Genomic DNA, 25907 nt, shown 5'->3' with positions numbered 1-25907 from the left:
TTAAGACAATGTCACATATATTTTGACAATCAGCATGTAGGTAATTAATTACAAATCTTTTGGATAAATGTTAATATTAATCGTACAGTTCGTATTGTTACTTATACTTACTCCTGAAATAAAGTCTAAAGTGTTAGAAGCGTTATACTTTGAAACTGTCACATTTTGATTTTCATTAGAACTCAAACTGACACTTGACAGGTACACTTAAGGTCCTTTTAGCATTTTTCGTACTGCCGCTTCGATTTTTCAGGTACTAACTGCGACACAGCAGAATTCGCAACAAGTTTATTTCCGGAGGAGTTGTGGATATCGAAGAATCACTTTCGGAGTCACACATTTTGACTTTTCTTTCACGAAAAATTATTCATTGTTTATTTCCATGGTAAAATGAACACTGGCCGTCTTTCTATTTGCGACGAAAATTATTATTTTTGAAATCTCATTTTTATTTATTGACGATTCTACGCAATTGCAAAAAATGTTGTGTATACCAAGGCCGCGTCATTCTTTAACACTCTCAAAGTTGTCTTGCCTCGGCCGCAAGCGGCCTCGGCGCCAATCTTCTTTTCGGTACGTTAAAGAATTACTTCGCGGCCTAAGTATACAAATAACTATTACATCAATATCGGCGGAAGCCGGATGTGCCCTAGAAAAATTACTATACTTTATCCCTTTTAAAAATTTTGTTAGTACCAGAATTTAATTGATCTAGCTGAACTGGTGCTTTGTGGGTGGCTTAGTGACCGTTTGCCATTGCACATACCAATATGCATCCTTTATCCGTCTATATGATTTGCAAATGGTTATATTGTTATTGTTAGATTGTTTAAATACACTTTTGCGGTTAAATGATTTTCCCAAGGAGCGTATTGACGCATCGACATATCAAAAAATAACGAATGGAAACCATGAGACATCTATCTGAATGGTTAAAGGGTTCGATTAAACACATGAGTTACAGGAAATGCCACAAACAAAACTTAGGAAAAACACAGTTTTTCCCATTAAAACGCATTCTTATCCCTAATAAATTATATCAACTTTTTAACAAAAGTAATCAAAGTGCCCATAAATTAAAACAGAACGGTCACTTAAATCATTTAACAAAGCACACTTGATAACAAAATAAACGACAAATTGCCCTACATTTAGCAATTCTAGGAAATACTCTTTTACAAACCACTTGGATACAATTATAATAGAAACGCAATCTCGCTTTGCGTTTACACGTAAAGAACTCAACACAATAATCATCCTGTACATATTCTAAATGGCATTGAGAAATTCTTTTCCTACCACTTTGTATAATTTATACCAAGATAACATGAAATATCAAGTGATCAAGTGCTTTTCTAGTAATGTATAATAATCGATTACTATCTTCCCTTGTAACAAATTACACCTCCAGTCACGGAACATTTATACGTGAAGAACGAAGCATCACGCATATTTCACGTTAGAAAAAGAGGATCTCATTAAAAATGCAGTGCTCATTTTTTTTTTTAAAAAAGGAGAAAATAAAAGTAAAACCATGATTAATGTGGCATCTTCTACGGTAAAACAAAAGAAATATTGCTGCGAACCAGCGAATTTTAAGAACGGTGATAAAAACCGTAAGCTCTTTTGGGCAGATTATAAAAAGCTTTAAATAAGGAACGCTTGGGAGGCTCCTCGGGCATGGAAATCTGTAAAAGTGGAGCAACGACGCAAATACATTATTTGCTTTGAGTTACAACGTTCTGAAAGGACATAATTTGTAAGTATTAGGATCGTTTCTTTCCTTGTTAACAGTATTACGGGTGCTTGACATAAATAACTCTTTCGTAGCATTAACATTTTACAAATACGAAATTATTCTCATTCGAAAAACTTTGCGTTATAAAGTAAAAAGAAAGTATCGCACGGAGATCATTAAATATTGAACGCGCCCATAAATAAGGTAGAATAAAAATATATAGCCTTATTTAGGTATATTTGAGGGCTTAGAAAATATTGTCGATCCGAAACTTTTTGAGTTGTAGCTATATCCGTATAGAAAGATATTTTATGTGTCCCGATTTTGGGTTACGGCGAACACTTTAGAAATAAACCATTATGACGTTGTAAGAAAAAAAAGGCCAATATATAAATTCGCGAGGGTTACAACATTTCATAATAAACATTTTCGGTGTTCTAGCGAAATTTATGTCCCGGCGCGCAAGTTCTTTGCATGGCACCCTAAAAATGTCAAGAAAATTCTTTTACGACCCTTAAGCCATGTCGTATATAGCTTCGTGTAACTTGTTTGGAGAACGATTTAATAAAATTTTTACAATCCGTCGATTTTTATGCTTGGTACTCTCGATGAGTTGACCATACGCCGCGAGTTACACGAAATTACGTTCGTGTCCACATAAATTCGCGCATTTTTGTTTTCTTTAACTTAAAAGTACCGCCGTGGACGGGAATATTGGAAATCCATTTATGTCAAAGTGTGGAAATACTTTACGACATGCTCATGCAGTAATCCTTCGGGATAATCGAAACAATGCTATGTAGTAAACACTGTAATTTTATGGGTTTTAATCCATGTAACGCATCATTTACGGATTTATTTGAATAAGAGAGATGCAGTAGTTTCATGATTTATTTATTTATTTATTTATTTTGCCTTTATTTTTAAGTGGGCGGGGTTTCAGCCGAGGCTGCTCTACCAACCCAATCCACTATACATTTACAAATATCCATGCCCGAACCCGGATTCGAACCAGGGACCCTGTACCACAGTCGAGCTTCCACTGAACTGCGCTACACGATTTGAGGAAAAATATTGTCTAGAGTCTGGAGTTCGATAGGAGAGTCCTTGTAACTAGAGTCGGTCGCCTACAATTGCTTGTGTGGTATTGCCATCACCATCTCTCAAGTCACCCTTCAATTCTTTGGAGCAAAATACCTGTGCCAATTGCTTATTAACCCTTATGGAGGCTATTAGTGTTCTAGGGTGTACCATACACCATCTTACCTGATTTGTTAAGTTTTTTGGATAAATATTTTATACGTATGGTAGAACAAGAAAGTGTGGAACAAGCAAAATTGGACTTTTGCAGAAGATGCAAACAATGATAACGGTCGCAGGTTAATAGAATTGTGTGAAACCTATAATTTTTGAATAACGCGTTTTCAAAAACAAAGACATTCACAGATATACCGGGGTACATAAACGATGTTCGTGTTCTTCCGATGCGCATCGTCCCTGAGAGTATTTAACTAAAAGAAATAGGTAAACATATGTATATGGCTTTCGGTCGGCAATCTCCAAAAAGTAAGCTCAACAGTAGAAATGCACTGAAATCAGCAAAAATCTGAAACCGTTTTCTTAATATCGTACCTTATGTCAAAAAGTCATAAACATCTCTCTAATTTTAAATGCTGCATTTTACGATTTAATATGTAATAAAAACATATCACAAAAAAGATTTTAAAGTTCGGTAAAGTTTCAAAAATTAAATAATACACAGAATGTTCTATTTAAAAAGTGCTAAAAGGTTTTTTCCGGCACAACCGGAATGAGAAAAAATTGTCACTATGGCCAATGAATTCTTTGGATTTTACTCTAATTTGAAAAAAAATCGGTTCACAAATAAGATTCGACCTTCTTGGACTTATGGCGCACTCTGTATACATTATTTTTAAACACTACAAAAATGATTGCATTTGGTGTACTTAACTGAAAATTTAGTATGATTCAGATGCATGGTTGAGCAGTTCTATATTGTTGTGTAAACCTTATTTAAATGTTACGACCTAAACAACAACAATAATGACAGGGCACTCTGTATATGAGAATATTTTTATTTATTAAGTAAATCTGGAGGAATATTTGCGAAATAGTCACAACGTTAGTTCTTTTCATTTGAATTTTTATTTCAGTGTTTGTTTTTTCAAGGGTTTTAGCATTGATAGAAATGCTTATGTTTTGTGTATGGGTATGAAGCTACCAGTTTCGTCAAGCAGAAAAGAAGATAATGGTGTCGCGTCAAGTGTTGATTGTACCGTACTCGACCGCAATCGGTAGATTAAAGAAAAGTTGCGGATACTGTCGATACTGTAGTTACTTAATAGTGCGCAATTGTTTTGTTAATTTCAATCTAAAATTCTCGCACATCTCTCTTGATAGTAGTACAAGTATGTTATGACGCTTATTATTCAGAAAGTGTACGTTTGCAACACGAGCGAGCTTGCGAGCGAGTGGAGCAGGTGATCCTGAGTGAATAAGGGTGATTTGTGTTTTATATATTATGGCGTTGTTGTCTCCTATGGACGTGGTCCTTTAAATATTTGAATCAAGCGTGTACATTTTTTAACGCAAAATTTCGGGCAGTCAGCTCTATTTGTTTTGTTGAAGACGCAGTTTGCCATTTTTTATAATAAATCACCAAAGTTGTGTGAGAAGTTTGACACGTGTTGTCCGATTCCGGGAAAAGTTTATTCGAGTTGAAACAACAATCAGTTGCGGTGCACAGCGAGGCCTTTTGTTAAGGTTCTTATTAGAAGTTAAAAGTTTCTGCCAACGAAAATTTGTCATCTTCAAGCCAGAGTTGTTTCTCATCTAATTCTGTGTTATAAAGTTCAGAATCGGTCAGCATTTGTGTGTGAGTTAAGTGCGCCTAGTATCGCAAACGACTAAACTATTTGGGTTATTAAGAGAAACCTGTAAGAATTCTTATTTTAATTGTCGACAGTGTGCGTGCGGGGTAATGTTTCAAAGTAGGATGTGTACGCCTTTCTTTATCTGATTGTAAATCCATTTATTGTGTGCTCATTCGACCGAGATAGAGTTTTTCATGTTAGATTTTTTTATTCGTGCCCAGGGTTATTTCAAGCGTTAGTCAAAACTTGTGTAATAAATTCGTTGATCGAGGCCACCAAGTCTCTTAAATTGGGAAATGTTAAGTCAATATTGGGGTTATTCGTATAGCAGATGCCGTATGTGTACCACGAGAGATTATCTCAACTCAGTTCAATTTTGAGTTGTTTTGACTAGCTGGACAGGTGATTTGGAGGTGGCGTAGTTACCGCTTGCTATCGCACACAGCAATATACCTATATACAATTAGTAAAATATAGTAGAGACTTACCTTCTGGTAAATTTCCTTCGTGGAGGAACATATTCGATTTGCCAACGTTTATTAAAAATAAACAATGTGATACAATTTATTGTTAAACATATTATGAAAAGAAAGAAAACTTATGGGGTTTTTAATGTAGTTAGGAAACAACATACTAATGAGAGGTCTCCATTTTAAATATTTAGAAGTTTGTTACGTTCGTTGTCAATTTGTGATTTTTTTTAATTTTTGACGCCATCCAGGTATTTCCTTTGTAACTAGATTTGTTATTACCTTAGTTCTTTATTTTCGCTACTAGAGGCCATCCGAGAGGTATAGATTTTTAATTACGAAAGTTCTTTGCTTTGCCGACGGAGGTCGTGGCGATCTCCTATCACTTTTTTTGAATATGGTCTTGCGAATAAGCTGTACTTGTTCTTTTTCAGTGAAGATTCTGCCATCATATTGGTTACATACGAATTCGGTACGCCATTACCTTTCTACTGACCTAGTGTCTACCCGGATAAGGGCTTAATACTTTCGGCTGCCACCATATCTCTTTGGACTAGTTTTTCTTTCTCTTTTTTATGTCTGCGGTTGTCCTCCATTGAAGCACTTTAGGCGGATTTGTATTTGGACATAATCAGTACGAGGTATGTACCGTTTTAACGCAGCATTTTTCTTAATACCTGATTTTTGTAGGGATTTATCTTTCCTCATAGTTTTCTCTTTTGAATTACCTTTTACGTTTTTATCTATCTGAATGTTACCTACTACCTACGCAGTACGTGAATGACATCGCATTTTTTATTTAGACCCGCCATTTTAGCAGGTTTGATATTGGCGAACGTCACGTTGTAGAGGAATTTCTAAATTATCTACTTGACAGGTTCCACAGCCATTTCGGTGAAACCAAACGTGTTATTCTACCAACATTAACCTGCTGACCTACTGGAATTTGTTTACGTACCGGGTGACCCAATAAGACAGTTCCTCGGACATATCTCGGGAACCGTTCGTCGTATGACTTGGGGGTAAATCGGTTATGAAGAATCGCTGGAAAATATTTTCAAGTTCTAAAAATGACCACCAGAGGGCGTAATTGCCATCTTAAATTTTAAAATTGCATATTCTTTAAATTTCGCATAATAAACTAAAAATTCTTTTTTCACATTTTTAAATAGAACCAGTTTATCTATCATTTTCGTAAAAACAAAAACTCAGTTATTTTAAAAAGAAAGATGGCGTGGGGAGTTCAATTGTTTTTGCAATAACCTGCTTTAACTTCTTAACCGTTTGACCGATTGTAACAAATTTGGTATCGTTGAAAAGAGCATACCTTGGGCAACAAGAATCAATATAGTTAATTTACTTGAATCCTTCTCCGCCAGGGGGCTAGTTTTGACACTATGATCCAAAATCCTAAAAAAATCAAATGGAATGACATTTTCTTTATGAAAAAGTAGCCAAATAACACCCAAAGAGGCCAGTGAAAACCGTTTTTAAAAATCTCGTTCCTAACCTCAAATATTGGGAAAATGAAACTAATTAATTAATAAAAATGCTTAAATTGTATCTTATTTGACGTATTTCCGGTATTTGTCGATGGCGCGAAAGATTGTTTGGAAAAGGACCCTACACTTTTAGGTAGGCCTTGGAAAATTAAACAAATGAAACACGATGCATTATAAAATAATAACAGCCGTAATTTGTAAATTATTCTGGTGTGTTGACATTCAGAAATTGCAGTATTTTGATCTTTTCTAAAATGCCGATTTTTAACCAAGAAGCATTTAATATGCTGACGGCGATGGTTCGTGGTCGATTCGGATAACACAAATAGAATATGTGGTCAGCGATGGTCGCATACACAAAATATATCGCCAGCATATTAAATGCCTCTTGGTTAAATCGGCATTTTAGAAAAGATTACAAATTCAAAAAACTGCACTTTCTGAATGTAACCACAGCCGAATAATTTACAAATTGCATCTGTTATTATTTTATAATGCATCGTGTTTCATTTGTTTAATTTTCCAAGGCCTACCTAAAAGTGTAGGGTGCTTTTCTTTCGCGCCATCGACAAATACCGGAAATACGTAAAAAGTAAATTTAAGATACAATTGAAGCATTTTAATTAATTAATTATTTAATCCCATTTTCCCAATAGTTGAGGTTAGGAACGAGATTTTGAAAAACGGTTTTCACTGGCCTCTTTGGGTGATATTTGGCTACTTTTTCATAAAGAAGAAGTCATATCATTCCATTTGATTTTTTTGATTTTTTAGGATTTTGGGCCATAGCCCCCTGGCGGAGAAGGATTCAACTAAATTAACTATATTTATTCTTGTTGCCCAAGGTCTGCTCTTTTTCACGATACCAAATTTGTTACAATCGGTCAAACGGTTAAGAAGTTAAAGTAGGTTATTGCAAAAACAATTGAACGCCTCACGCCTTCTTTGTTTTTGAAATAACTGAGTTTTTGTTTTTACGAAAATGATAGATAAACTGGTTTTATATAATCAACGATTGTACGAACCATCCGTGGTCGATCACAATTCTGCTTTTAGTTAGTTAACGTAAATTGAATTACTGATTCTTATTGAGTATTAATTACGGTTTTAGTAGTCGATTTGGCTCAGTATCAAACATTAGACATTGCTATCGCAATATTATATTGTGCCGCGCTATTCACTACCCCTTTTATTTGTGTGTTTGTGTTGTCATCTGTTGCAGAAAACGCAGAAAGCGCCCTTTTGAATTCAGACGGCCGTTACGATTGTTACCCATTACTTTCTTCATTTTTGTTTCTTTTATTTGTACCGACGAATCTCAAATAGTTTGAGTTCATTCGAATTTTAATACATTAATTGGAAACGAACCCGCAGGTTTATTTACCTATAAAATAGTTTAACAAGGCACTAGTTAAGCTACGGAAAAAGAAGCTATTACTAATTTGAGTGATGTAAATAATGCTTTGAGGAATTGTAGTTTGTGAAAATGTTTATCAGAAAAATAGGGTACGTTATGAATGTTGTTGTGTGTGTAATGTGAATTTAAACATTATTAGATAAGAATTCAAAATTATCGTTCTTATTTCAATGAATAAAACATTGTTAAATGATAAAATTGCAGGTGTGTCTTTGAACAGTATTTTCTTGCCTTTAGCAGTTATTTGTTATGTTTTATTTTTATGTAAAAGATACATGTCTGCTAAAAGTGAATGGATTTAGATAAAAAAATAATTGTTAACATTTTGTGTATATTATCAAATATAAAGTACGACGAAATTAGTGTGCGTATTTGAAAAAGTGAGGTAATGAACAATTTGGAAAAACGGCGACGAGTCTTAGAAACGTTTGCATTATTTGCCCTGACTACTGTGACTCCATAAAATTGAAACGATGGTGAAGGTATCGCAAGTAAAACAATGAAGGGTAGGTAGCAGACAAGGTAAATATATGAAGAGGAATTTAATTTCAAGACCAAATATGGGATAAACTTGAAACCAATACACAAATTCAGACTCGTAAAATAAAGATTAAGGTTTTTATGGGTAGCTTAGAATCCTACAGAGAATACGCACAAGAAATTAATCCAAAAACTTTTCGTTCTGTCGCTATTCTGGTTGCGCAGCACTAAACATCAAAGAGCCATACAGAGTTGTATTATCTCAGTAAATGAGGTTTACAGCTAAACTGCCGATTGAGCTTTAAATTACTGTAGTAATTGGAAGTGCTGTGAATGTGTTTAGCCGTGCGTAGTAATTATTTGCACCAGAAATGCGAAACCAAAATTAAAAATAACCGCCTAGAAGCTCAAATACAAAGAGGGACTGAAGTGGTAGGTACTTAAGCTTTCTTTACAACATGCAAACCTGGCAATATAGTTTAAAGAGGATCTTTGAACCGAAATAGATTGAATTACTGTTAACCGCATTCTTAGTTGCGCGGCCCTTTTTCGTCGTCTCGGTGTTGTACGTTTCCGCAGGTCCAGACAGGCCCTTGCACTCACCGTGATTAATTCTTCAAAGTTAATTACGAATGCGCAACTTGCTCTTGAAGAACATTTTTTTTACACATTCAACGAATGGCACTCGTACTTACGGTCTGCAACGCTCGAAACAAAACGCGGCCAATTTAATTTCAAATGTGAGAACCGACACTAAAGTACCGCACTTCGGGGGGATCTCTTTTATCATTAAATGGAATTCCGACCGAGAAACACTTTCAACGGCAGCCCATCGGATGTATCCCCCTATTTTAGGTTAAACATTCTACGAGATGCTCTTGTAGTAATGAGCATTTTAATGAGCTTTCCACGGCGGCACGAGAGCGTGTGAAATTTCGACGTTTTGCTTCAGTGCCCTAAAATCTGGAATGGATAGGTATAGAGAGGCTTGGCATAGTTATGTATATGTACTTGTTTGAAACTGTATAACATTTACATACTAAAATGTAATCAGTGCAATAATAAGGTATTATGCGCCTATTCAAAAATTACCAATTATGAGTTGAGATTATAGTGGGTAACGGGTATGCTACTAACCATACATACGGTTTACCCAACAATGGGTAGTGTTGAAAAAAACGGGCGTTCAATAGTTGACTGTGGGTTTTTTTTTAGTATAGCAGAAGTATGGAGCAAGTAAAATTAAATTAAGCGTAACATTATAGAAATGGTTGTTCAATCATTGGGTCACATTGTAAGAGGAATCTGTATCTCACTTATCAGCAATAACTATTTCAATAAATGGGCTACGTTATATTTAGACTACATCAATCTTTACGGCTATGTCATGCATTTACACAGTACATTTTAAAATAATTTCAACCAAATTCCTAATTAGTGCGTAATGATACTGTTTAACAGAATATTGGTACCAGCTGATTTGTATTTTAGAAAACAAAAAACAGTGGACCTTTTATCGATTGGGTGGGCTTCCATTATTAGATACGGTACCTTGTAAATGCACTCCTATTTTCCAAATTTGTATTTTATTTTCGACTTGACGAGGCTGTATTCATAGGTATTTGAACCTAAGTAAACCGCTTTGCGAAATTACGCAACGAATGGGATTACCAAGGACATGGAATAACCTCAAGATGTTTAAAATGCGATCAATTTTTAATGATAGAACACCAGCTGCTCGAAAAACTTTGACAATTTGCATAATTACCTCATTAACATTTCCCCCGCGATTATTAAGTGATTACATTTTATCTGAGAAGCAGGTCCATATTAATTTTTCTCATTATAATATTAATTCTAAGCGTGGCACCTCGGAGGAGATTCTTCAACTTTTACGTGACGGAGACAAAGTAATCTCTGAAAGGGATTCTATTAATATAACCTCGTCAAAAAATATAACGACCATAAATCACGACATCATGGCCGACCCTTAGAGATTTAGCAGTTAATCAAAGACTTCATTATCGTTAATATGATTTATGGATTGAAATTGTTAATTAGTCAGAAAATTCTTAAAAAACTGACGTGGCCAAAGGGCATTTTGCTTGATGTTTGAAGTGTAACTTAAACTAATTGTAAACGGACAATGGTAGTTATCTAACAAACAGAGAGCATGGCCGGGACAACCTCACGTACAGTACTAACGATATAACTTACACGAAAAGTCTGTATAAATTGCACCTACGTGTACAATGAGCAATAAGTGCAACGTATACGTGCGGCGCAAATTCGCCTCCAGGAATATGTAAGTGAAAGATGGAACATAAGTAAATTGGTAATAAATTGGGCGCAAATCTCTAAAGAAAGGATTCTACAAAAGCTTCGACTTTATTACAGGGGATTTATATAACAAATATAACTTTACCGGAAGGCAATTATTTACGAACCGGATTCGGAAAATTTAAATCAGCATGAATTATTCATTTTATTACATTACATTTTATTTGAACTGACTGCCATGTATAATAATTATTATAATAATATTATATACATGCATGTATGTATGAATAACAAGGATAAATTCCAAAGGAAGTTATATAAAGGATGAATAATAACGGTTAGAGATAAAGGAAACATTTGAATAATACACAGGCGGTGCAGGTGAAATGCGAAAATTGCTTCTATCTTTGGAAAGCAAGGACGTGAAATGGTATTTAGAAACTTTGCTTTATGGAAAGGATTCGTACGCCTCACAAAGAGGAACAGAACGTATGGGTTTATTATTATACCGGGAACAGAAGCGTGCGTAGATATAAGTAAAGGGTATTGTCATTTCCAAAGAGCGTGTAGAATTAAGATATCGACTCGTTTTTCAGTTGGTAACCTAAGAATATTTCATTGATCAACATTACACTGATTGTCATCCAGGGTTTGCAATCGTTCTTTGAGTCCCCGTTCGGTTCTTCTCACAATAGCAATGTAACCCTACCGAAGCTTGGAACCGGAAGTGGAAGAGCAGGTACAAAACATTGTCCCTTTGGGAAGTTGGGGCATTTTCTCTCCCTTTTTATCCTACAACTTATAATTCAAATAATTGGCTTAATTTGGTGCAGGTGGAGTTAGTATCTCCATTTGTAATGCGACACCGAATTCGGTCGTGACCACAGCGCGTATCCCTTGATCCTTGAGACCCTTGCACCCATTTGTGCAGACTCACGCATACTGACCAGCTGGCTACATTTATCAAATAGGGATTGCGTTGACATTTTACTTTTTCCCTTACTAAGGACCACCAAAAAATATCTTTCTTACACTTAGTTCTTCGTTTTCCCGCTAGGAGTGATGCCGATGAAGTTTGTCGAGCGTTATGAGTTTCATTTACATTAGTTTCTTGTTTTGTCATTAGAGGTCACGCTATGTACCTTTCTGCATTCTATCCCTTCTTTTTAATCCCGGTTTACGTAAAAGCTGCACTTGTTCTTTTTCAGAGTAGATTGTGCTCTCATGGTGGTTACTTGTAAAAGAAATGTAATACACTTCACTTTGACTTGTCTATCTGAAAGGATATTGCTATTATAGTATATTCTTTAGATTTTTTTTCTCTGTCTGGTGTAGTGTAGTGATTTACACTGTGAGGTATGTACCCATTTTGATGACGTAGCATTATTTTAACACGTATATTCTTGTAGGGCTTTGTCTTCTCACCTCATTTTCCCCTCTTTGCTTATATTTATTTCTTCATTAGACATTACTATATTATTACCTACGTCGATATTCGTTATGGAACAAATATCTACATCGAACCTGAATGATAATTGTTACATGGAACCGCCATTTTGAGTTTTAAGGTGAAGGACGCCACGTGATACATTACTCTTGAGCTACATACAAATTAATTGCACCGGAAGACGTGAAGTATTGTTCCTGATTAGTATCCACCTATTACCTTCTGGAATATATTGCACCCTAGGTACTAGACCCACCCCGCTACAGATACTTACGAATTTATTTTACGTTACCTGAAAAAAGTGCTCGTGTTAGTTTGATTACGTTTCGAATCATTTGGATTACGTTTGTTGTATACAAATTTAGTCATTTTTGCTTTGTAAATTAGTTTTTGAAGTTACGTTTATGCTTTTACATTTATACTAACTATTTACACCTACATTTCGTTGTCAATAAAAGTTTTGTTTTTGCTATATAACGTAGATTAAATTATTACTTTCCATTAGTTACAATTTCAGTATTAGAGTCGTTCGACGTGACAGAATCGCAATAAATATAATACAAAATCTGCTTCATACAAATAATTTTCATAAGTCGATTCCTTTAGGAATATTAAAATTACTTCCAAGAAAATTTATGCAAATTCCTAAAAATAACCGACCACTACTTTACACAAATCAAAAAACTTAAAATAACTTAGTTATTGACGCCGGTAATATTCTATTCTGGTAAAAATTGATCTCATATCTTCTTGGAAAATCTTCTTTTAGAAATATGGAAACAGGCCGCTTCGATGGTACAGTTGACTACGCGATGAATGTAAAACAAAAATGCGAATCCGAGCAAATCAACTTTAATTTCGCGAATGTAATAGTCGAAATCGTGATTATGCCGTCGTTTGGCTGTGTCGATATTAATTTTGCCCAATTGATTAATCAGGTCTTGCTTAAGGAAAAATACACCGATTAATAAAATTGTCTAAGTTCCCTGCCGTATGCCATTGTATAAAAATATGGTTTAGAGCGCTGTCCAATGACGTTACTCAACTTTGAGAAACTTGCTTTTAAACAGCCGTTACCGTTAGCTATCCAAAAAAAGTCCTTATTTATCAGGATGAGTTTTAATATCAGTTTATTTACTCGCGGTTTTAAAAGCAGTTTTCCGACTCGAAAATGCTCCTTCGCGTAAATTTGAGCAATCAATCAATGCGTTTCTTGTTATCGCTTATTATCACCGAAAAAACTTTAGGTCACGTTCGCTATGAAGCGGTACATGTTGAAATTTATGATGAATAATTTAACAATCGCCTTTAATCTATTTTTCTTTCAAGTGAGCCGCCATCCATACCAAATAAGTCATATGTAAGCAAAGCTCAAAGAAGTACACACAAAAACTCACAAGTGGCTAATGTTAAGAGCTCCAAATAATCTACTAATAAGATGCGGATGACAAAATAAACCTTGAGTCAAACTTTTTGTACTCTAAAATGAAATGTGTAAAATAAAACAAATTTCCTTCCATGTTGTAACGGAAGCCCGCTCTCCGTTTAATTTTTTTTTTTTAATTTTATATACGTACGCATCTAGAAGGTTTGGGTCGTTACCAACGTAGCGGTGAACAAAATTGTAGTGTGAACAAAAGATACTGGCCTAATATTGGTTTAAAAGGGACGTCGATCGGAGCAATTTCGTTGGTTCCGTTTTGGGCTTAATATAAAACGCGAAACGCAAAAAGAGATAGGGAAGTGTAGCGTCTATAAAAGTTTACATCTCGTCCACCCGTTTTTAATAGTTATAACAGCAGAAGTGAAACGTGCAGTTTTTTTTAGTTATTCAAATGTTAAATTAAACGCGCCGTGGAAATTAATCGGTAAAAAATTAAACAGTTTCTTAATTTACGAAAAGGAACGCTTGCTAATAGTGTAGAGTGCTGTTTTCAGGAGAAATACGGAAAAAAAACTGATAACGCGTTGACCGCGAATTGGATTTACTAAGGTAATTATAATTTGGAGTAAGGAAGCCATCGCATTTAATCCGAGCGATTGGAGAACGCATATCATTGGTGACGGGAGAGAGAAAATCCACTATCTATCTTTTTCAACTACTGGGAATTGCTATTCATCGGGGTAATGTAGCCTCGATTTTATAAAGTCTGCCGAGAGGTCACTTTTTATAGTGTCCATATCATTTTAGTCATAACCCGAGTACACCAAGCAAACAGTTTGTTAAATTTAAAGAACAGAAAGTTAATAAAATAGAAAATTGGAGCGTGTTTTGCATCGACGAATGCATACTAGTAAAGTGGGGAACTAAAACATTAATATAACCGGCTAAAATGGACTTGCGGTACGCTTTCCAAATAATCGCCCATTTATTTTTAAATTTTCAATAACATCGTGGGTACGAAAATTTCAACTCAGAGCGTTGACATGGCGAAGTTTATGATCATTATATTATTGGGAGCCTATTTGATCTGGACAAGTAATATTTTCTTTCACAGTCACCACCGTTGCCGTTCGTCCATTATCTCGGGGAGCGGTAATTACCCAAGAACGCTTATCTTACCTAGGGTAATTTTTTTGGCGAGTTTGATTGTAATTGGCCTTCTTATCTAAGCTTCGGTTTGCGAACTCATTGCCATTTGGATTTAACAGTGTAGTAGTGCATATGAGTACGATTATTATTTAAAAAGGGGAATCCAACATAATTATTAGGTCAAAGTTAATATGATAATAACGTCATGTAATTACCCGGGATATATCATTATGTTTTTTTATACGCTCCTTAGGATAAAAAAACGTTATTTTGTTTAAGTATCTTAACCCGAATTATGATGAGAGGGTTAGAATTTTGTTATCTGCATATTATACAAGAAATCGTTCCAGTTAATAATCACCATAAGGGTTGTTTGTATAATACCCATTCGATTGAGCTAGTGCTAGTGCAACATAATGCACATGTTGATGCATTGTATAATAACTATTTAAAGTATTATAATTAACAGAATCCACTTTGGAGCTATTACAATATTACTACCGTTGCCAATTTAATACCGAAAACCTTTATGTAACAAGAGTCTTCGGATAACGTCAATCCCATGAGCACGTATGATCTGGTTTCAAATGGTCGACTCTAACTGGAAACTCTAGAACAAATTTAAAATAAATGTAGTATACCAAATTAATAGTTTGAAAGTTTAAAGATGCGAGACAGCTTTTATATTTCTTATAACGAATGAAGCAAAACAGCTTTTAACTTTAAAAGGTAGGATACACTCGAGCTTTGAGTAATTTTATACGTATGTAGGTACTACAAGAGATTTCTGAATCTAATTTCAATTTTAAAAGCCGTTTACTTTTAAATTTAACTTCACATTGTACTCATTTCCATTTAATTCAGTTGCATCGTATGAAATTGTATTCATGTAAACTTTGAGTTTACAATACAGCATTTCAAATTAGGTCTTCGTGAAAGCTTTCGCCATCCACCTTTGATGTTTTAAGCGTATGCAAACTTGATTTGCTCCAAAGTTTGGGTACCGTAACGCTCTCCGGGGTGCATCAAAAATGGACAACGAAATCTTGCGGTTCCCATTTCAATATGTTAATGCGGTCGCGATTAAATAAACCCGTTGATTGATTTCAATCAACGATAAACCGAAAATCTATAAAGGACGGACGGCATCGTTTTTATTTTACACGTTTCTTGCGACAAAGACTATCGTCGAACATTAGGGGGGTTGGTTAAAATAATACGTAAGCCCCACTGTGAATTTTAGCACTCGGAAGAGGCCGATTTAATCTTATATACCTACGTATAAAGGCCTCTCTCGGGGCACATATAGCCCTTCAAAGAGGGATAATATCCCTTGTTCTCATTTAAGAATTTGCTAACACTTCGAGCAGTAACATTTAGAAGCAGAGTAAAATGACACCTCACTTTGACGTGGCAAATATCGTTAACGACGCCCCTCGCTTAAATGAATCTATTTCGCGATGGCGAATCGGGTACAACCCAAATTGGATTCATTGTTGTGTCCTCGGTTTAAATTTAAAGTAATGTTGTCGGACGTTAAAAGGTTGTGGATTTAAAAAAAAAGTATATTACCTACTGTGTAAACAATGTCAGTTTGGGACGTTGTAGGTGCTGTTGAGACATTTGGAATCAATTAGAGCGTCTAATTGTTTTATTATGTTCATTGAAAGTTTTTTTTCTAATTAAGTTATAACACAAAATAATTTTGCGAATCAATCGTGTACTGAAGTCTTATTTGTGTATGTTTTTCTAAAGTATTTCTTGGAATTGTAAGATTAAGCAGTTTTGTATCTCAATTTAATTTGTTATCAAGGTGCGAATGTGGCAGTTTTGATAAGATTTTCGTTTATTTGAGAAATATAAAGGTAATTCTTAGAGATAATGTGACAATTTTAATCACCTAAGAAAAAATTGTTTTATTTGTTAGAAATGTGTTGATTTTGATAAGAAAAATTCTAAGAATTAGTGTAGAAAAAGTGTGCGTTGTATTGGTTATTGTCGTTTCTATGCAAGTTTTATTGGTTGATAAAGTTTTAAGAAATTTAAGTGGGATTCCTATTTAGGTACGGGAAGATGCGGAAAGAAGACGCTTTTTTTGGCTACAGAGGTGTGCGGGTGGTATCTGTGCTAGCCACAGCAAATTCTTTAAGTTTGATTTCTAAAGAAATCGTTGGCGTAGTTATGAGGACGTATCGTTATGATTTATTATTGATTTTACAAATTTGTTTATTATGATTGTGACTGAATTTAGGAACTAAAATAAATGGATTTCAAACCAAAGTTTAAAATATAAGGGTGTACTATCATAAAAATGGCAATTTATTCTTAACAAATTCACTTCATTTTCCGTAATTGGCTGTTACCAAGCAAAAGTCCCTGATTAATGAGGCGCGTTAAATTAGGAACGTTAACGGGAAGGTTTTATTTTCCCATCGTAATCACGTCGTTTACCTCGGCAACTGTACCTAAATATTGGAAACATGTAGAAAACGTTTCGTATGTGCGAATTAAAGTACACTAAACGGTTATTAGACTAAAAAAATATGGCGCTTGCACAGAAATAGGTAACACATCGCCGTCAATTCAGACATTATCGTATACTTTATATTCATCGTGAAGTAAACGCATAAAATGTGATGGGATGATCCATAAAAGCCGAACTACCGCCGCAGCCATTACGTCTGTGGGTAATAAAACTGTGAACAATTTCAATTAAGCTGCGAAAATAAATTCAGGTGGATAAGTGTGACATTTGCCGAACCCATGGAATAATACCACAAGTCTAACATTATATAATAGTATATTGAAAGACAAGTGTTACAATGCGACCTATTGTAATACGACTATCTTGTGGCACGAGTGGCGACGCGAAGCGTAGCCACGAGTGTCCGCAAGATAGAAGTATTACAATAAAGCATTGTAACACGCGTTTTTCATACTATTTTTTCTATTTCGGTGCTTTAATTTAATTAAAAAAATCATAATCAGAAGCTATAGGGAACATTAGAACTAACATGTTTTATGTTGGGAACACTTTTTATGCCGTTAAGTTTTAGGTTGGCAGCGTAGTAAGACTGACATTTTGAAGTTCAAACATGGAAGTATTGTTCCTACTTGTACTAACTAGTAACTGCCAACTTAAGAGATGCAGCTGAGTTACCAAAATAAACGACTATAATCACTGTCTTTGTACAACTGTTTTCGGCCGAAAACAGTTGTACAAAATCATCATTGTGACACCGAAATAGAAAAAAGAATTTTGTTTAATTGCAGAATCAAGTTGTTACGATTGTTGCTGTAGAATAATAAATGTCAATCTTTGTACCGGGTGACCCAATAAGACTGTTTCTCGGCCATATCTCGGGAACCGTTCGTCGTATGACTTAGGGGTAAAAAAATTATTGAGTAAATCGGTTATGAAGAATCGCTGGAAAATATTTTCAAGTTCTAAAAATGACCACCAGAGGGCGTAACTGCCATCTTAAATTTTAAAATTGCATTTTCCTTAAATTTCGCATAATAAACTAAACATTCTTTTCCACATTTTTTAAGAGAACCAGTTTATCTATCATTTTCGTAAAAACAAAAACTCAGTTATTTCAAAAACAAGTATGGCGTGGGGCGTTCAATTGTTTTAACCGTTTGGCCGATTGTAACAAATTTGGTATCGTTGAAAAGATCATTCCTTGGGCAATAAGAATCAACTTATCTAACTTATTAACTATCAAAATATAGTTAATTTAGTTGAATCCTTCTCCACGAGGGGGCTAATTTTGACACTATGATCCAAAATCCTAAAAAAAATCAAATGGAAAGATATGACTTTTTCTTTATGAAAAAGTAGCCAAATATTATCCAAAGGGGCCAGTGAAAACCGTTTTTCAAAATTTCCTTTTGAAATATCTGAGTTTTTGTTTTTACAATGGTAGATAAACTGGTTCTCTTTAAAAATGTGAAAAATTTTTTTTTAGTTTATTATGCGAAATTTAAAGAAAATGCAATTTTAAAATTTAAGATGGCAGTTACGCCCTCTGTTGGTCATTTTTAGGACTTGAAAATATTTTCCAGCGATTCTTCATGACCGATTTACCCAATAATTTTTTTACCCCTGTCACATGACGAACGGTTCTCGAGATATAGCCGAGGAACTGTGTTATTGGGTCACCCGGTATAAAACAACGGTTCAGAAATTAAAATTCAAAACGCCGTAGAAGCGATGATTCTGTGCTAAATCCAAAGGGATTTTCTGGAAAATGGTATAATGACTATAAAATATGGTGCAAAAACCAAGATGTTCATTTGTTTATTAAATTGTGTTTGACAATTCAGTGCGTCGCACCCATCCTTATCCCACTTTAATCTCTCCTGGAGAAAAAGTGACACTTTAGTCCCTTAAATGGAAGACAAAACACGTTGATTTAGTTCACAGAGTACAAAATGTCAGTCAGGTCAGCCTGTATATAACATAATTCAAGTTATTTAATAAGATCTGGGGAATTTGTTTTCAAATAGACACAGACTGGAAAAATTTGTTGAATTGTTATTTTAAAGGGACAGTATACCCAAATTTCATGTTTTCGTCTAAAGATAAATTAAAAATATCTAAGAGTAACAGTGAAAACCGCAAGTCGCTACGCCGTTTCGTTATTAAATGGTAAGGTGTCGAATGTAAAAAACGGTCGTTGTGACGTCATCCCGACAAATGGGTCGGTGGCGCACTTTAGCAATATATGGATTCGATGACGTTTGACGTGTTAATTTGAGACTGGTAGTCGGTGATCTGCATTATTTTCAAAAATGCCTAACTTTGTGATTTCCGCGGCAACAATAATTGGAAAAATGCCAATGTAACATTGCAAATTTTCCCCGAGAAAAGAAGGAGCCGTGTCGAAATAAAGTCTGGAAAAATAGAAAAAACCGCTGAATCATAGATAGTCACGTCGTTTGCAGTGTCCACTTTAAAGATGATAATTTTTTTTGAAAGATACAAGAAGGAAAGGACCCTGTGCCTCAGCATAAAGTTTTGAGAAGGCTAACAATACTGCAATCCCTTCTTTACATCTCACAGAAAACAAAGGCCCTAATAAAGCTACAAACGTTAGTCAACTTATCTAAGAAAGTAAGATTGTGTCTGATTGCTTATTGTGGGTAAACGATCAACTTCGTAGTGGAGAAACCAGTTCAACATCAAACATATGCCACAATCAAACAGAAGAACTGAATCAAATGGAACCAATACCGCTTACTGAAAGCATAGGTATGCAATCTGAGCAGGGTACAGAAATTTATATGAGGATTATGTTCGGATGATACTTCAGTAAGGTTTTCTTGTTTTTTTCAAAGGAAAGCGAACTAGAATATGACAGAACTAACACGTTTGGACTGCTTGGATCCTTGCCGCCGCACCCACGATGTCGGGATGACGTCACATGTTCTGTCTTTCAAACTTTCATCGTTAATAATTTGAAAACTACTCATCGTAGAAAACTCCGGTTTGAAATTTTGTTCTTAGATTTTCTTCTACAATTTATTTTGATTTTGGGTATACTACCCCTTTAATGTTAGTTTTTTTAATTCTAAATTTAGTCGGTATTTATTTTAAAACGGGTAACTTAGGGAACATTCAATCAAAATTTTTACGTGAGCTAAAGTTTTACCTGGTGATGTGTTGATAAAAAATTATCGGACAAGAATTAATTGGTTTTTCGACAAAGAATGCCACGTGCGAGATAAGCGATGCAAGTGTGTTATCAGTTCCGGCGTCGTAGAGGAAATTCAGTTGTCAAGTTAATAACGGTGTTGAATTTGATAAAGGAATCGGTTTTTGCTTAAATGGGAAGAATGAAGAATAAACGGGGCTGTTTTGGGTTATTTCGAAAGAAAATGTAATTGTCTCTGACGGAAAATTTGGTACAGGTGATCCCGCCGGATATGCAATAAAAAAATGTAATCGTCATCATGTTAGTAAAATAATGCTCTAGAAAGTCTGAATCTGCAAACTTACGAGTCGTTCCCATAGCGCGATAGGTTCTTTTGCGGACTAGAGACCAGAAAGGCCAGAAAAGGCTTAGACGGTTTTAGAAGGGATAAATGGTTCTACCACCTAGAAACTTCGTAAAGGCACTAGAAAAAAAATGTAGAACGTTAGGTGCATTGCTCTAGAAAGATCTTGGAGAAAGAACTATGGGAAGAGTTTCGTGATACTTTTGGGGTTCCTCACGTCTTTTATAGCTTTGAGGGTTTTTCCACGTCAACTCCCGTGTCTAAATGACTTTCGAAAGGGGTAGAAATCTGGGGCCTAGAATAATCTAAAAATAGGAACAGAGAACCAGATATTCATTTAGGTGATCAACTGACCTTGGAAATGCCTGTTGGGGCCTAGAACGCACCTGATTAAAAGGGCCTGGAGTACTATAAATCGTTGGAAATATCGAGAGGACTTTCAATTGTTCTATCAAGCCGTTTAATAGTATAGAAAAGTCCTTAGAAGTATCTAAAAACTTGCACGGTGTAACGAAGCACCTGTAGATTAACGTCCGGTATCAAAAAGCGTTTCAAGTTGGACGCTTTGTCGCCCTGAAAGTATTTAAGAGTTGAAGATACAAGCTACAGGTAATTGATTTAATTTCGAGAGTTGTATTTCAACCGCCGCTGCCGTAAAAAAACGCTGCAGTTAATGCAAGGTCGTGCAGTTTACGGAAATATCAATGTGATAGGGGACCCCGCCCCGCTGGACCCAAAATTCCAAGAGAAGGGGGGCATCACTGGACTGCGAATTTGGAGATTTCTTTCCGACTATTTGCGTAAGTGTAATTAACCGTAATTAGTTGAATGGGTTACAGTAACTGCCGCCCATTAAGTTGAGAGGTTAGGTGCGCCCTTCAAATAATTGAATTTTGACACCGGTTCCGTATTTTTAAGACGCCTGGGTAGGATGTAATTAATTTAGGGGGGATTTTTTTTGCCTTTTTGTGTTTGCGGTAAGTATGTTATCTAGCTTTTGCGTAGATTTACTTTTCATCCGTACCGTTCAATTTTGGTTTGTTTGGAATGAATTCTACGGCACCGTATTTAGATATTTTGCACTTGGTTTTAACCGAAACGTAAGTTTAACCGAAACGCCAAATGTTTTTAATTCCTATCAACCCTTTGTTCGCAAGATAAGCTGTTTGCTACTTTTGTTTCATTAATTATAGGAGGGTGGGGGATATTATCTCGTCGCTTCCTGCAATTGCTTTCCCATAGAAACCACTATCGAATCCGATTATTTACTGTTCCCGCTTAGGGAAATTGCTGTGTGCTTTATGTTTGTATTCACCTGTTGTCGCCCACCGCAAGCCCTTTAAATTCCTGGAACCGTTCTGCATTCGTGTTACCTGGAGTTTACCATGGCTGACCGCATCTTGTCAAGGAGCAAGAGAGACCGAAATATTCTTCCGAAGCACTCTCGTTCTGCCGTTTCTTGGCGCTGTTCCTCCGTCTTCCGCCGACTATCGTCACCGTCACCATCTACAGATTTTGACTGGTTAATTACCACTAGATTTTCCTTTTTTTCACCTTTATTAAATTTCATTTTTTTTTGTTTCTTGCAAGCTCTTGAAAGCTTTAGATTATTTTATCATTCTAAATTATACAGGGTGTTAATAATTACACCCGAAAAGGGCATTTGGTGCTTCGATTCAGCGTTATCTTTTGTTTTTCGAAAAATCGTTGTAACTCCCTTATAAGTACCATTGGAAAAATAACAAAGAATTTCAAAATTATCTTTCAGCTCTCTAAAACAACTGTATTTGCAATTATTTCTTATTTTTTCAAATAACAAAATGGCGATCGATCAAAAATTTCAAAACAACTCTGAATGCTAAACACAATTTTCATCTAACCAAAGGAATGGTATCACCGAAATTAAATGCACATTCTTCAATTAATGAAACGAAATAACGAAAATTCTTCGTTTGGATTCGATTCTTATCAATGAATACAATACAAGGTCTGTTTCTTGCCAATAATTTTTTCACGGGTCGATTCCTTTAGGAATATTAAAAATACTACGAACAAAATTTCTTATTGCAAATTCCTAAAATTAACCGACCACTACTTTATACTTTATTAAACAATTTTAAATAAATAAATTACGTGAGTAATTCTGGCAACGAATTGATCGGGAAAATCCCGCTTTCAGTAGAAATATGGAAAAAAACGCGTCGATGATACAGTTGACTTTCTGTAACCCCAGTAACGTTATCTTCCACATGAATGCCAAATTTGGCGGAAGAAAAGTTCCTATGAAGCTCCAATCCCAGCAAACCGATTTAAATATCGCGAAATTGATACTCGAGATAGTGATTGTGCACAGGAATACTAAGCCAATGTTCCGCGGTGTTGATATTAATTTTCTCCGATTTATTAACTTAACTTTATTAACACTTTATCGCTACTTATAAATTTTTACAAACGAAAGTTTTAGCGCACCTAAGATGGTTGGTAATCGCTCGAGAAATTAGCTGCGAAATGATCGTATTTCTGCGTCAATAAAATTCTAAAACACAAATACGTGCTAGCACTTTGAAAATCTGCGCTGCAGCAGCACACCACCTTTTGCCGTGTAAACAGCATACGATCATTGGAATGTTTTCATATTTTACTAATGTCTATTTGGCATTGTCGTGTGTAATAAAAGCGTACCAACCTAGCTTATTTTATTCAAGAAAAATGTCATTTATCTTTTTCTCAAGTGAAATTTCTGAATGAATTCTAAAGGCTCTTTCATTTTTACGTAGTAGTTATCAATGTGTGTATAATGGTCTCTAATCGTCAGTCGCGTCAGGGTGTCTGAGTGAGGGCTCAAAATACACGCGTTTTAGCAGGGATATAACCTTACATTACTTATTTATGGGTGGCATGTAAAGTAAAGAGTACTCACGGAAATCGCATTCCATAAACTATTTTTTAATTGCGTGTGGGAAACGCTTTGGATTGGTTGAAAAGAAAGCACTAACCAATAGAGAATTTAGATATCGTGGATTTAATTTTTTCACAATTTTGTCATTAAGAATGATAGTAAGGAGTATTTATTTATTTGGATTTAAAGTAGATCGGTTTTGGCTTTGAATATTATTGGACGTTATAGAGGGTGTCAGATTTTTAACCGTGTCGGAAATGAATTCCGGCTTTTCTGCGTCATTCGAGTTTCAATTCTCCTTTTGTCCTCTTCATGAGTTCAGGATATTATGACGCCGCGATTCGGAGGATGGATCTCAAATTCGGTCTTTTTTAATAGCTATATACCTTTGCATAACACAAAGCTACCGTGGAAAACGCTGACAACGTCATTTTTTGTTTAAATAATTAACGTGCCTAGAAGTAGTTGGGATTGGTAGAACTAGAAAGCTTAACCAATGGAAATTAATGACCGCCTTCATTAACAATCCGCCATTTTTGGTCGTACTTAATAGCTGGAGTGGTAATTAGTCTTGGGAGTAACCGATTTTGGTGTAGACCGAACAGTTTTGGTTTCGAATAATAAAAAAATTTCGGGAGTCAGTTATGAAAAGCGCACAAATGGTCCTCACAAAAAGCGATTCGCCGGTGAGGTTTAAAATACAGTTGGGTGTTTTTAAGAAAAAAGAAGGTTCGTGCCATAATTGGGTGTGAAATAGTCGTTTAAATAAATAATCGTTTGCAGGCACTCTGAAGAAACAGTGACAACAAAGGATTACGCGAGATAACTCGTGAAGAATTTTTCAATTTTGTTTTCAGTTTTATGTTTATCGTAACCCAAAGAAGAACTGATTAAATTTTCAGGAGCTCTTTTGCTATATTTGTTACAAGTTTATTTGAGATGTTTTCGACGCTTTATTGTGATCATAGAATCTTTTGTATAAGTTTCAAATACTCCGCGGCTGAATGTTCAATTGTCTATCTGCACCACCTTTATTTTCACAAGGAATGGAAATGGCAAACAATGCTCAAGATTGTGGACGATGTTGGAGATTCGAACACCATTCAGTTACACGATTCCAAGTAAAGCAGGAACGTATACTAAATAACTGAAGTGAAATCTGCACAATTATTAATGAGACTGTACAAAATAATTACATGATACATTATACCCCTTTGTTAACTTGATGTTCGATTATTTCGAACGAGATTTAAATGAGCCGTAGGTAAATGTTGATATTATTAACCAATAAATACATATAAACCGTAACATTTCCATTAGATTAAGCAATAAATTACCCATGCTCTACAGGTTTGACGTTTCGCTTTTAATTACAAATAAATCATTAACCTTACCTGGTTCATCTTCGTTAACGCACAAAGGGCCGACCCACTGTCCTCCGATACATTTAATTTTGCAGAGCCGTTTTTCGCCCAGGGGACCAATAGCCCCGGAAAATTTCACTTCCCTTATAAGTCTATATTCATCGCGTATTCTGACATCGCCTTCCTCCGTTTGTGTACCGTTCAGCGCTAACGAGGGCGGCGGGCAGCTTTCCATTGTAAAATCTGCAATAAAAGGTCGGGTGTTAACATTGCGCCTTTTTTCTACCACCTACCATCTGCATTTGATTAACAGTTCCTGGGAAATTTAAAGCAAATGCCTCCTCTAAATTAATACGATGTAAATGTAATCCTTTGATATTTATAATCGGAATTAAATTCTGATTTATCCAAAGAAAAGCGTCACGCGTATGTGGCTGCTCAAAATATTTAAAGAAACGGTGTATTTGTTTCATTTTTGAACCACAAATAACTTTTACGTTCACGTTTTCAATATAAATCCACTCTGACCCTACACTAAACTGTTGCAGAACCCTAATATATTCGAGCACGCCGAAACATGCGGATCTATAGTTCAGAAGCGCAACCCTTATCCCAAAACTTATTCCGCTGCAACTACCACCGCGACAGTAACAAATTAGTTTCGAATCATTATTACCAAATAATTTCGTTACTTTTAAACGACGGTCGAGGAGGAAAATCAAATTTTGTAATGCATTAAAAGTGCACGGTGTACGTTGTACGAAGCTTTTAAAATTTGCATAACCATTTGAATATACTTTTGCTCTAAAACCTTTGGATTTACGATCGTTTGCATAAATATGAGAAAGATTTATATAGTGCAACAGAATTAGTTTAAAAG

The 25907-nt window shown here is 35.3% G+C and overlaps 1 protein-coding gene across 1 annotated transcript in view; it reads right to left on the bottom strand.

The window, feature by feature from the left end:
* LOC116178438 (locomotion-related protein Hikaru genki-like) overlaps window positions 1-25907 on the bottom strand; it is a 108035-nt gene that overhangs the window by 74269 nt on the left and 7859 nt on the right. The window contains exon 3 of the mRNA XM_031497928.1: window positions 25058-25270. Within this exon, the coding sequence (XP_031353788.1) occupies window positions 25058-25270 (213 nt within the window). The remainder of the gene's footprint in view (window positions 1-25057; window positions 25271-25907) is intronic.

This window comes from Photinus pyralis, unplaced genomic scaffold, assembly GCF_008802855.1.
Source record: "Photinus pyralis isolate 1611_PpyrPB1 unplaced genomic scaffold, Ppyr1.3 Ppyr1.4_LG8, whole genome shotgun sequence".
NCBI classification, from domain to species: Eukaryota; Metazoa; Arthropoda; class Insecta; order Coleoptera; family Lampyridae; genus Photinus; species Photinus pyralis.
The sequence above is the reverse complement of the archived record's forward strand: the minus strand, read 5'-3'. Positions and strand labels throughout refer to the sequence as shown.